The 12,812-nt window shown below is 54.4% G+C and overlaps 2 protein-coding genes across 2 annotated transcripts; both read right to left on the reverse strand.

Annotated features, from left to right (window-relative positions):
* Positions 1 to 83: 83 nt before the first annotated feature.
* On the reverse strand, positions 84 to 4,076 carry B0H65DRAFT_424359 (uncharacterized protein; the record flags this gene model as incomplete). The annotated part of the gene is made up of 2 exons (XM_062824506.1): positions 84 to 1,433; positions 1,563 to 4,076. The coding sequence occupies 2 exons, from the start codon at positions 4,074 to 4,076 to the stop codon at positions 84 to 86; spliced, it is 3,864 nt and encodes a 1,287-aa protein (XP_062682906.1).
* Positions 4,077 to 5,364: 1,288 nt separating this feature from the next.
* B0H65DRAFT_157001 (general substrate transporter) lies at positions 5,365 to 7,718 on the reverse strand. The gene is made up of 2 exons (XM_062821171.1): positions 6,101 to 7,718; positions 5,365 to 6,025 (listed from the first exon to the last, which is right to left on the reverse strand). The coding sequence occupies exons 1-2, from the start codon at positions 7,425 to 7,427 to the stop codon at positions 5,733 to 5,735; spliced, it is 1,620 nt and encodes a 539-aa protein (XP_062682907.1). The 5' UTR covers positions 7,428 to 7,718; the 3' UTR covers positions 5,365 to 5,732.
* Between the last annotated feature and the right edge of the window lie 5,094 nt (positions 7,719 to 12,812).

The following is a 12,812-nucleotide window of genomic DNA, read 5'->3' on the forward strand; positions in this document are numbered from 1 at the left end:
AACCTCGTCCAGAAACTGCCAAAAACAAGCGCCAAAACCTTGAATCCAATCACACTGATCCATCACTTCCTGGATGTACCCTCTTAGTACTGACGACCACTCTCACTCTCACCCTTCAAAGCTGTTTCCAAAACACCACTAACGTCATTATCTTTTCCGCAATGCTGGCACTTGTGAAGCACCGGCTTGTGAATGCGCTGTTGCTTACCAGAAGCACTTTCATTCAAGCCCTTCTGTCCACTCCCAACATTGGAAGCAGCCCAAGCCCCACTAGCCGCCGCCAGCGCGGGGTTGATGGCGGAGCGCGGAGCCATGGTCTCAGGCTCAGCGAGCTTCTCAGCACCAGAATGTCCCGGCGCAGAGGTAGTATAAGCGCTCGGCATCTCCTCAGGAGACATATGCTTCACGCCCTCCGGCTGGGCAGCAGCGGGGTAGGCACGGCCAGTGGTCGACTCGGGGATGCTGTTCAGCTTCTCAGCGCCCGAGTGGCCCGGGGCGGACGCGGTGTAGGCGTCTGGCATCACATTCGGACTCATGTGCTTAGCGCACATAGGCTCCGTGCTCGCAGGGGCGACAGCGGGACCGGATCCGGCACCGGAGTTGCGGCCGGGAACGGAGGTGGTGTAAGCGTCTGGCATCACTTCGGGGGACATGAAGTGCTGGGGAGGCTCGGCGGAGAGGACGGGCTTGTATTGGTCTTGGGTGCGCCTCTGCGTGGGTGTGGCAGATAGGTCGGCGACCTGGTTCTGGTTCTGGTTCTGGTGGTGCTCGGGGGCAGGGAGGAGGATGGCGGAGTGACCGGACTGAGACTCAGCTGGCGGGAGGGCAGCGATGGGCTGCGACTCAGCTGGGGGCAGAGCAGCGATCGGCTGCGACTCGGCAGGGGGGAGACCGCGCTGGTTGGCACCGGCCTTGGCAGACGGAGTGTTCATGGTGCTCTGCTCGTGGATCTCGTCCTTGATATCATCCTTGGCCTTGTCACGGTTTTCGTGCATGGCGGCAACGTTCACACCGGTGGCAGTGCCAGAGGCGAGGGTGCGGTAGATGCCGTCCTTGTCCTGGCTGTCGGCGTGGGTGACGGGCTCGGTCATCTCGGCCGGGCCGGTCGAGCGAGAGCCATGGCGGGAGTGGTGGGGAGAGATCTTGACGCCCGAGGGAGTGCCGGATGCGAGGACGTTGTAGGGACCTTCTTCAGAATCGTTCCTGCCGGCGGCGGGAGCGTTGCGCTTGACGCCCTCGGAGGCACGGCGAGCGGAAGGCTGAGAAGTGGCGCCGGCGATGACGCCGGAGGGAGTGCCGGTAGCGAGATGCTTGTGGTTACCTGGCTGCTGGGCAGTGCGGGGCTGATCCTCAGAACGGGCACGGCCTACGTTCGCAGTGTTCATGGCAACGCCGGAAGGAGTTCCCGTGTTGAGGTGGTTGTAGTCGCCGGGCTGCTGGGTGGTGGGTCCCTGCTGCTTCTCTGACTTGTGGGAAGGGAGACCAGAAGCAATGGTCATGTGGTCGGCCGGGTTGATCCTTTTAGCTCCAGTGTCCTTGACAACGGGAGCAGTGGTATCCACGCCCGAAGGAGTACCGGACGCGAGCTTGTTGTAGTTGCCAGGCTCATTGGCAGTCTTCGCGTGCTTGCCGCCATGGACATGGGTGGACATGGGCTGAGCACCGGAGGGAGTACCGGACATGAGGATGTTGTAGCCGGGTTCCTGGGCAGTGTTCCTGGCGAGCTTCTCATTGGGCTTCACTCCGGAAGGGTTAGCACTGAAGTCAGCAGCATGCTGAGTTGGGGGAGAAGGCGCATGTCTAGGATGCTCAAGATCAGCAGGAGCCTGGCGAGGTTTCTCAGTGTGATACAAGCCGCCCGAAGTCACAGGGCCGGTACCGGCAGCAGCGGGAGCACCGACGCCACTGGCAACGTGAGAAACGTCTTGCTTAGGATGGACGGTCTCCTTGTCATCTTGGGCAGAAGCGTACTTGGCAGCACCGATGCCACCAGCGACGCCGGCAAGAGTGGCACCAGCCATGCCAGCACGGGCCGTGTTGCTGTTCAGCCTGTCCTGAGTGCTGTGATCCGCGGCGACGGGGATCTTGCTAGCAGGGGCATGTTCACGCTGAGCCTGGGAAATGCCATGGGAAGGAGCGCCAGTAGACACAACGCCGACTGCAGGAACAGGGGGGATTGAGCTCTGAGGGTCGCTGGCGTTTCGGCGGTGGGAAATAGGAGCGGCCTCGGAAGCCCTGCGCTTCTGGTCCAGTTCGGTAGGCTGGTTGGCAGAAGGTCCAGAGAAAGACTTGCGCTGGTTCTGGTTGGCGGCGTCCTTGTCGTCCTTCTTGTGGTGGTGGGCAAGACCGTAGCCAGCAGCAGCTCCAGTGCCGGCCAAAGCAGCATCCTTCTTCGCCAACTTGTTGTGGCCCTTGTCTTTGGGACTCTTGGGAGGCTCAGTGGTGGTGGTGTGCTCTTCCTTGTCGTCCTTGTGGCGGTGGAAGATGCCGAGAAGACCGCGGTGCTTCTTCTCTCCCTTGGAGGATGAGTCCTCGCTGCGCCTGCTCTCAGCGGGCGATGGCTCCTTTGCGAGTCTGTGCTCAGCAGCAGGCTTCTGGACATTCGCGTCGTGGGCAGTGTGGCGGGTCGCGGGCTTTTGCAAGTTCTCCGGGGTGATGTCCCAAACATCGAGGGTATCTTCTCCAAGGGGCTTCTCCTCCTCCTTGGCCTTCATTTTCTCCAACGTGCTGCCAGAAATGGGGATGACGCCGGCCTCGTTGAGTTCCTGGCTCTTCCTTCTGTGACTGACAGCGGCAGCACCACTAGGATGGGTGTCCCTGTCCTTAATATGGCGGAGCTCATCATCCTGGTGCTTCTTGGCCAGATGGGAGGCGGCGGCACCCGCACCAAGACCAGCAGCGCCGGCAACAAACGCATCCTTGTGACGCAAAGGGTGCTGGTTGGGAGACGAGGCAGCATCGTCCTTGGCCATAGCGACGTCAGCAGTGGTCGCGTGCTTGGCAGCCAAGGGAAAAGCGCGTTGGGCCTTGACGTCACTGTTCTGGGCGTTGGAGCCAGCAGATGTAGTGGGCACCTGAGAGAAGCTGTCAGAAGCCAACGTCTTGTCCTCGGGGACAGCAGCCAACGGCGCATCAAGGACAGCATCGGTGCTTTTAATAGTAGGTGCGCCGACATGACCAGGCTCAGGAATATTCACCTTAAGGTTATTGTTGTTGTTGTTGCTGTCCTCCAGATGACGCCTGCTCTCCTCGTCGTTGCTTCCATGGCCCGCGACAGTGTTGTAAACGCCACCACTTGGAACGTCAGTACCGAGGCCCGTAATGTGTAACCTGCTGTCAGAGTCTTCTGCTGACCTTTGACTGTTTTGAGGTAGGTGATGGTGCTCATCATGATCATCCCGAGCACTGCCATGACCGGTGACCGTGTTGTAAATACCGCCTTGGGAGGCCTTGGGAAGATCTCCCCAGTAAGGGGCAGCACCGCTGGTGTGGCTAGTGCGCGAGGTGGCGTCGTCGTTGCTGGACTTGTCGCCGATGTTGGAAAGCTGCTCGTCGGCGCCTTGGCTGGAGGTAGCCACGTCGGGGTGGGAGTCAACCTCGGGGCGGGAGTCGACTTGACGGAAACCCTGTTCGGGAGCTTGGCGAGCGTCGGTCGGAACGGGCTTGGAAAAGGTGTATTCGTGTTGGTCGCCAAAAGCGGCCTCTCGGTCTGTGTCCTCCATGGGGAGGGTGCGCTGCGGGACTTGGGAGACACGCGGGTGCTGGGAGTTGGACATGGTCGGATCATTGCCGTGGTTGTAGAAGCCGCCGCCAACGGCTTCGCCTGACGAGTTTCCGTAGAAGTGTCTCTGGCTGATTTCGGACTCGTTCTCGATGGGTTGGGACTCGATGCTGCCAAGGCGGGAGTCGGAAAAGTTGTGGGAGCGGGGGTTGGTGGACTTGTGAAGCTTGTTTCGCTGGTCGTGGCCTTGGATGTAGCTCTGGTTCAGCGGCGCCGCCTGGCCCTGCTCGTTGGGGGTGGCCGGGTTGGAGTCGGGATAGGCGCCCGGAAGATGCTCACGGTGTGTAGTAGCCATTGTATGTGTGTTGTCGGAGAGTCGTAGATAGTGTGTTGGATTAGTTTGATAATGGGAGATGTGGTATGGGTATCAAGCAGACAAAACAGGACAAAACACAGGATGGCTCTACACAAAAGAGGAAAGTCGTAATTGTCGTTGAGATGTGTGTGGTATATGGGGGATGGGGATGGGATGACAGACGGAAAGTGATCAGTAGAGGAGGGAAACCGAGAAGATATCAGATGGCAGAAACGGTCCTTCCCCAGGGTAATAAGTAGAGGTAGGTACCGTCTGGATGCAATGCGGTCCTGACGTGCAGCAGCGTCATACTTTTCAGTATTCCATCTCCATCCCCTCGTTTCCGGGAATCAAAAAGGGGTCTTCTGCGCGGGGAATCTACAATCGACAGGATCTGGAATACCTAGATTCCCATGAACCGGGCCGTCCGCTTCATAGTAACTGAAGGCTATGACCTCAGTTGACCCCAACTTTCCCAAGTAAAGGGTTCAGCTGGCTGAGTGATGAGGTCACTGGATCATCCAGCGCTTGTTGACATCATCGCCCAGGAGTGCGTGCAAACAAAACGGTTGAGACCATTTCCCAATCGGGACCAGTTGGGAGGCATTGGGCCAACCAGATGTGCCGGAATCAATGAACAAGCGGGAGATCAACCACCGGTTATCCAGTTTCAATAACGTGTGGAAATGAGGAATTCGAAACTGTGAGGTTTGTTGAAAGGAGAAAGATGTGGACCGGTTTTTTGGAAGAAGCAGTCAAAGAATTGGAGAATCGGTTGCGTCAGTGGTGTCAAATCACGTGCGATGATTGGCTCAATTGACTTACACGACTCGGACGGCTTGCTCGGCGAGCTCGGTTCAAGCCTGCGTGCACGGGCTCTTTGAGCTCAGCTCCATGAGACAGAGTTCCAAACAGCAACAACCGTCAAAGGCGGTGGCAGAAAGTGGCAGAAACCTTAATATCATGACTTTGAGCTGCAGGCTCATGCTCTCGTGCCTTACTTAATACCATACTTCCAAACTTGGATGAAGGCTTTGGAACAGATCCTGATGCATCTTATGGATGATTTATCTTCCTCTCACTCCTACAAACCCGTTTTGGGGTTACCATATCGTAGTGTCTCGTGCAGCGGCAGTAGACTTGTTAGCATCTGTTAAGTCAAGTCACGTGGTCCGTGCAGTCTAGCTGTGTCCCGTGGTTCCAAGCGCCCAAGATCCTATTCCGAAACCGATCGCCCATCAATCAGTCCAACATCACACAGCATGCAAAAGCTGGAAAGCGGAATCATGTTGTGAGTGATCAACTTTTTATTTCAGTTGTCTTGTAAACATTAAGAAATATATCCCAAGGAGGAAGTCTTTTTCCTTTCCCCCCTTTTTGTATCCCAAGTAAATTGCTTCTTGTCCAAACCCATGTGGAATGCTCATGCTGCTCATGCAAAGCGTAAATGCTAATAAAAATCATAAAAAAAATCAACATATGCATCCCATTCCCACCGCTTTGTGTTTGGGTTGTTGTTGTTCTTCTTTCAACCATGCAACATCAGGGTATCATCCATCCATTTCTTCCTTTCTCTCTCTTTCTCTCTCTCTCTCTCTTTCTCTCTCTTTCTCTCTTTCTTTCTTTCATTCTCTTTTTTTTTTTGAGTCGTTCTCTTTACTCGCTGTCGCTGCGGTTCTCAGCGTGGCCAGCAACAGTCTTCTCGGTCATGCCCATCTCAGCAGCATACGTGGTGTGAGGCTTCCACTTGGCCGAGGTGCGGGGGGTAGACTCGGAAAGCATCTGGTCGACCTGCTCGAGGGTGAGGCCCTTGGTCTCGGGGACGAGCATGTAGGCGTAGAAGAAGCAGCAGGTGCAGAGGCCACCCCAGATGTAGAACACCTTGGGGCCCAGGTTGCCCTTGTCCTTGTCGACCATGTAGGGGGTGATGACGGCGATGATGCAGTTCCCTTTTTGAGAAAAAAAAAAAAAAGGTTAGTCAAACTGTTTTTGAGACTTTGAGACTGACAGGAAAGAAAACTTACAGAGCCAGTTGGAGGCGGTGGAAAGGGCAACACCCTTGGCACGAATGGGAAGAGGGAAAACCTCGCCGATGACGACCCAGGAAGCAGGACCCCAGGTGGTAGCAAAGCAGAAGATGTAGATGCAGATGAAGGCGAGCATGGCCTTGATGGCCACGGTATCATCAGGCTTGCAGGTACCAACGATGGCGACGATAAACTCGCAGATAAGCATGCCGAGAGCGCCCCAGATGAGGAGGGTACGACGGCCGAGCTTCTCCATGGTGTAGAAGGAGATGGGGGTGGAGCAGACGTTGACAAGAGTAGTAACCAGGGACATCAGGAAGGGGTCGGTAATGGTGCCGAGCTGCTGGAAGAAGGTGGTGCCAAAGTAGAAGATGAAGTTGATTCCCGTCCACTGCTGCATCATCTGCATGGAAGTGCCGAGAATGGTGCGGCGGAGGTAAGAACCGCCCTGCCAGATGGAGCCGCGGAAGCAGTTGGCCCACTGCTGGAAGTAGTTGCCGTGGGGGACGACGGCCATCTCGAACTCGTGGTTGGCAATGATCTCGGCAAGCTCATCCCTGACGTAGTCGGAATCGAGCGGCTGGTCGCGCAGGCGGGAGAGCACGACGGCGGCCTGGTCCAGCTTGCCCTTCTTAACGAAGAAGCGAGGGGATTCAGGGAGGAGGAAGATACCGGTACCAAGAATGAGAGCCCAGGCCATCTGGAGACCGATAGGGATTCTGTAGGAGCCGCTGTCGGTGCGGTTCTGGGTGCCGTAGTCAACGCACGAGGCCACGAGCAGACCCAAGCAGATGCAGAACTGGTAGCCGGACACGAGAGCACCGCGGACCTTGCGAGGCGCGATCTCAGACATGTACAGAATGATAATAGCCGAGACGAAACCGACACCGAAACCAGCGACGACACGGCCGGCAACGATGAGACCCAAGCTCTGGGAGGCAGTCTGGAGAATGACACCGATCATGAAGACGGCGCAGCCGAAGATGATGGTAGGACGACGGCCAACCCAGTCAGCGAGATCACCGCCCATGAGGGCGCCAAAGAAGGTACCGGCAGAGAGAATAGAGGTGATGAGCGACTTTTCCTGGGAAGCCAGGGCGGTGGCGCCGGGTCCGTTGATGGTTTCGATAAAGTACTTCATGCCCATGACACCAGAGATGTAACCGGAATCGTAGCCGAAGAAGATACCGCCGAAAGCGGCAAAGACGCACATCATGTACGCCTTGAGGGTAACGGGAGCCTCGACGCGGGAGACATCGCCCTGTGGCCGGGCCACAGTGACGGCCTCCTTCTCGACGTCGGAGGCGGAGTGATCTTGCTCCATTTCGCTTGTCGTTGTGTCAGGATGTGTCGTTTTGATGGTGTTCTTGTCGAGTTGTTTCTTGTCGAACCCGTCTTGGGAAAGGTTGGTTTTTCGGGAGGACGGAAGAAGAAATGCAAGAGACTACAATGAAACCCGGGGAATCTACTTCCGTCGAGTTAGGATGGAGATGAGGATGCAGCTATAATAAGGAATGACAGAAAAAGCTTCTTTGGAGACGACGAAGCTTTGTCTTTATGTACTGCATCCTTCCTCCTGTCAATGTCCACTCTTCCCCCTTCCTCCCCCCCAGATCTACCAAAAATATGTGGATGGATCCGGGGTCACCGACAATTTCCTCTTCGTCCTCGGCATCGCGAACGACTTCGAACTGTCACGAGACCAAAAGAAACTGGACCAGATGCTTACGGGCCATCCCCGCCCAAGTTCGGCCCTGGCGCCGCTGTGTAAGCATGGATGGGGAGGCGAAGCCGGCACTTGCGCAGGAAGCTGCAGAGCTGCAAGCACTCCGAGACGAACTTCTCATCCAACCCCGTGTGGGATCATCCTGGGCGGACCCCCGGAGAGACATGGAGAGACAAAGGCCGGGGAAATTGGATTTCATGGGGATGCAGTGTGATGGACAGCCAGCAGCTTTGGAGGAGGAGAGTGTCTGACTGGTTGAGGGCCTCTGAATGTGGCTTGCGAGTGTGGAGTAAGTCACCGGAGCCTCATGGCAATGGATCCCCCAGGCCCAACCCAGGCCCATCCCCACGGAGTCTGGACTCTGGCTGGGGAAGACCCAGTCGGATGGGAAAGCATGGGGTTGTGATGGAGCATCTGGAAACCCGCTGAAAAGTAAACAGAAGCGGATCCGGGTTAGGGTTCTGCGTGGGATAGCTCAGGGGGCGATGCGCCAGCGATGGCTTCAAGCCCAGAAGAGACCAGACCCCCGAGGGGAATCCACCGGAATGCGTCAGGTAACGTAAGAAGGACCAATTGGGTAAAATGAAGGCTATTTAGGCTAAATTAAGCACGAAAGGGAGACCGGATGGGCTTTTCAAAACTCGGTCCTTTTGTGGCGCCGTGTGGCTCCGGTGTGGATGTGCGGTGGATGAACTGTGGATGAACTGGTGGAGTGGCTGATGGGTTCTCCGGACTACAAAACACCAACCAGCTCACAGCACGAGCGAGACGGTCAAGCATCTTGACTCGCCCCCCTCCAGGTTAATCCAGAACGCTCCAGGTTCCTGGTCGACGAAAAGCTCAGAAAAACCGGTGACCACCTGGCACTGCCAGGCTGGCAGCACGACGACGATTCTGGAAGCCGCCGAAAGAAGCGGACAAGCGGTGCACCACCGACCGAACCGCAACTGCACGAGTCAACGACATCTCCCATGATGACAGCCGCGGGTGAACCAAGCAAAATCCTATTCCGACGGATCTCCGAGACATCCGCGAGTAGGGGAATCCGGGTGAAAAATTTTGGGAGAGAAAAAATGACAACAACAAACATTTGTCGGTTAAACAATTCCGAAAACATGGGGAGGAACCGAAACACCGGACGAACCACCCGAATGAGATCCGATGCGGGTCGAGAACCTCAGTCGTCAGCTCGCCAGCGCACGCGAAACGATCAGCAGGACATGGAGAAGGGCCGATAGCAAGCGGTGTCTCGCATGCCTGTGTATCATTCTTCCCCCACGAACCGAACCCCGAAAACCCCAGATAACATCTCGGATCTCTCCTCCTTTTCGTCACCCAGAAAACCCAAAATCCTTGGTCGATCCCCAGTTGCATTTCGTGCCCCTGACGATTTCTCCAGGTTCCAGCTTTCTGCCCAACGGTCGGCGGTCCTGTGCCTGGCGTGCCACCATCTGGCCAATTCCATGCCAGGCAACAGCGAACCCCAGGAGTCCACGCCGTGTCTGTCTGTCTTGATGCGTGGAGAGAACAAGAGGAACCTCCTCCGCTCTCATTGTTACCTCCCGGCTTTTACCCCGACCTGACTCCTCCCCCAGAGTTCCAGTTGAGACATCTTCCCACTCAGATTTCGTCACGGTATTTTTCGATCGCATTTCCATCGCAGCGAGATCGAGCGTCAACGGTTCTACCCCGAGGGGAAAGAACGGTCGGGACTGCGTGCTGTGGACTTGTGGAAACCCTCCGATGTCGTTTTTTCCCCCATCTCTCCATCTCCAGGTTTCTTATGCTCCAGACCACCACAACCAACCGGGTTGCAAGCTTTTTTTTGTCGATACTTTTTTTCGATCTGGTTTCTGTCCGTTGCCCACACACATGCACACACATGACATCATGAATCCTCCTCCACATGTTGGAGAATGGAGACCCGAGCGGCCGAGCCCGAGCTTTTGAAGTTGGCTTCGCGCACAGACGGGAGAGAGAGCAATGCGAACTGCTGTGACTGCCCGCTCAAGACAACGGAAGCCTGCCTGGACTTGCTGGAGAGAGACGATCAAGTTTCAGGTGAGTCCTGGTATACACGACTCGTTCGAAACCCATATGACGCGGAGACGGATATTGCTCCTTGTGAGAGAAAAAGCTGGAAACTTGAATGTCATGCGACGGAGCAATGGGTGTTTCGTTGGATGTTTTTTGCGGTTTCGAATCTTTTTTTCGTCATCATCATTATGCCGCATGGCTGGCTGGCGTCGGCTTTGCTTTTCTCCTCCTTCCTTCACAAAGGATTCGTCCAAATTGACATTGCAATTGATTGAACTTTAATTAGTCGCAGAGCTCCCAGACCGACTGGAAGTCTGGAGCGACATGGCGGTGGTAAGCCCAGTGTCTTTCCCCAGGCCCAGATGCCATGGTCCGACCCACCTGGTGCAGTGGTCTCTGCGCTCGCTCTCTCCTCGTAAAAACGGCGACCCCCGACCGACTCTCCACCATGGAAAGAGTGGACACTTTTCTCTTCTCTCCCCGCAAAATTCTCAGTCCGGGGCGCATGTGATCTTCGGAATTTTCCTGGCATCTGGGGAACGCGTGCACCGCCCCATTCGAATCGCATTGGTTCGCGAAAAATCTGGAGTACATAGCGCGAACTCTGGAGCCAGGAGTCTGGATTTCTGGAGATTGGACGGGACGAACGACAGTTCGTTTGTTTTTGACTTTTGACAACGTCGAACCCGGACCTGGTCGCATTTCTTTCTGCAGACACACAGTCATGTCTGGCATTCATGCGGCGGTGAACGCAGTGATTGATGTACATACCTCGTGCAAATCCGTGTTGCAGAATTTGATGCGATTTTTGGGAAAGACGCCAAGACTTGGAGATGTTCATGCACTGCATCTTGCTGCTACCTCGAAGGTAAGGGACATGGGTGCATCGCAAAAGGCTGGAGCCGGGCGTTCAAGTTCCGATCAAGTGGTTGGAAATGCTGCAATCCGCTTTGAGGTGGAGGAAAACCCGCCATCGAGGAGTGTCTCCAACCAAGTCGAACCTGCAAGAGGCCAGCATCTTCGACTCAGAAGTTGTGGGACGACGACCGTGACAGCGAAGAAACTAGTGGAGGGACGCGATCTCCAAATCCAAGGTCATTTTTATCGAGATAAATGGCTAAAAAAGATCAGGCGAACACAACACCAAGAAAGCCTCGAAAACTCTTGACGATGTCAGTGACGACGATCAGTATCTGACATGTCCTTAAGAACGCAGGCATGGCCCGTATATATACCGTACCTCCTAACGAAATAACCAGCTCCTTGATACTGGACCATATGACCTACTCAAGAGCAGACGGGGGACCAAAACCTGACCTGAAGCTATATGCTTTCCTTATGTCGGTGCACACTTCCTTCGCCAACGCATTTTCGCTGAAACGAGTCTCGTCAAAATAAACTTTAAGCTTAATCCTCCCCCAAAATAAGGTTGACACTCCCACTTTCGCAACCGAAGTTGACAGCTGCATTGCATTGCATTACATCCGTCACCCGAGCCGTCCCGTCCCGTCAAGAGCTCTCAGCTCGTGTGCCATATGCAGAAAAGGTGGTCGGTCATGAGACTTGATATTAGGCTAATTATAATATCCCTGTGATATTACTGGTAATAATCGATATGGGGTTCAACGTAGTTTGATTAGGTGTGTGTGTAAGACTGGCTCTGCAGACTTGAAGCTCTGGCATCTGGATAAAAATCCCGCATATCCCAGTCCAGCTGGGCACGTGCACGCCCAGTGGATCCCCTGGCCTCTGACAATCCCTCCCCCCTTCCCCAGGATCTTCCAAGATTCCCCCCAAGTGACCCCCAACTTCCAACGTCCTAGCGTCCTAAGAGGCGATAAATCCATGTCCTGGAACTGGACCCGACCTTACCTTTCTAGGCTCGCTGGATATCTACCGAGTACTCAAGGTTGAAATAAGCTTCTTAGTGTGTGTAGAGGCTGTGTGTGTGCTTGAGAGTCGCATCCTTGCATCTTGCATCTTTGCATTACCGAACGGACCCAATCCCGAAGACCCGGAATCCGGGAACCGGGAACCGACGACGGGCCAAGGCAATGCTCTTCCCGTCCAGTCTGCACCGAGCGCATGCATAGTACTTGGACGACTGCATCGTGACAACAGGTAGTATATTTACCTCTAGTAAAGAGAAATTTACCCACCCACAAATACACTTTTTGTTTTCATACAGCCACATTACCTCTAGGTACCTCTCCCTACTACACTTCCGATATATCCAGATCTTTCAAGTTTTTTCCCTACAACCTAGCAAATTTAACACCACCAAAAAAGAAAAGTTGTAATCTATTGCCAGACCGTTAGTTTTCTTCCGTCTGCCCAGAGCTTTGCTTTCTCGTACATTCGAGTCCTTCTTTGCCAGGCTGAGTGCTGTTTTGGACATCTCCATGTCGCTGATATCAGTTGCAAGCAAAAACGGCCGCTGCGAATGGAATGAACAAGGGCACTTGAAGACTGTCTGCCTAGTGGTTTATCAGGCAAGAAAATATTGCTGATAAGTGGTCTGGTCTGGGATAGATAAGGTATCTTTCTTCTAACTACCATGTTTCCGAAAGCTAGGGGACGGGAAGCTTGTGGTAAATATTTACTTTATCGAATGTAGCTGTAATGTACTACTATGTACCTGTTGCAAGAGACTTATATGTGGGTAGATTCTCTCATAGTAAAAGTGGCATGCATGGACGTGGAATCTAAAAAGTCCAGAACTTGCCCATGGAGCGAGCCAGGCCTTCTCTTCCTCTACCTAAGGTACCTACCCTAGAGATACCCAAGACTCTGCAGTGTAGACTCGTTTACACTAAAAAAGACAACATGGGTGATAAGGTAATGTGATGCCAATCTGTGGTCTTTCTTTTTCTTTCCTCCTTCGTTTTTCCTTCTCTTTTTTTTTTTTTTCTCTTTTGCCTTTGATGACTTGGACTATGTCTCTCA

This window comes from Neurospora tetraspora (assembly GCF_033439725.1).
Source record: "Neurospora tetraspora strain CBS 560.94 chromosome Unknown B0H65scaffold_3, whole genome shotgun sequence".
NCBI lineage: Eukaryota > Fungi > Ascomycota > Sordariomycetes > Sordariales > Sordariaceae > Neurospora > Neurospora tetraspora.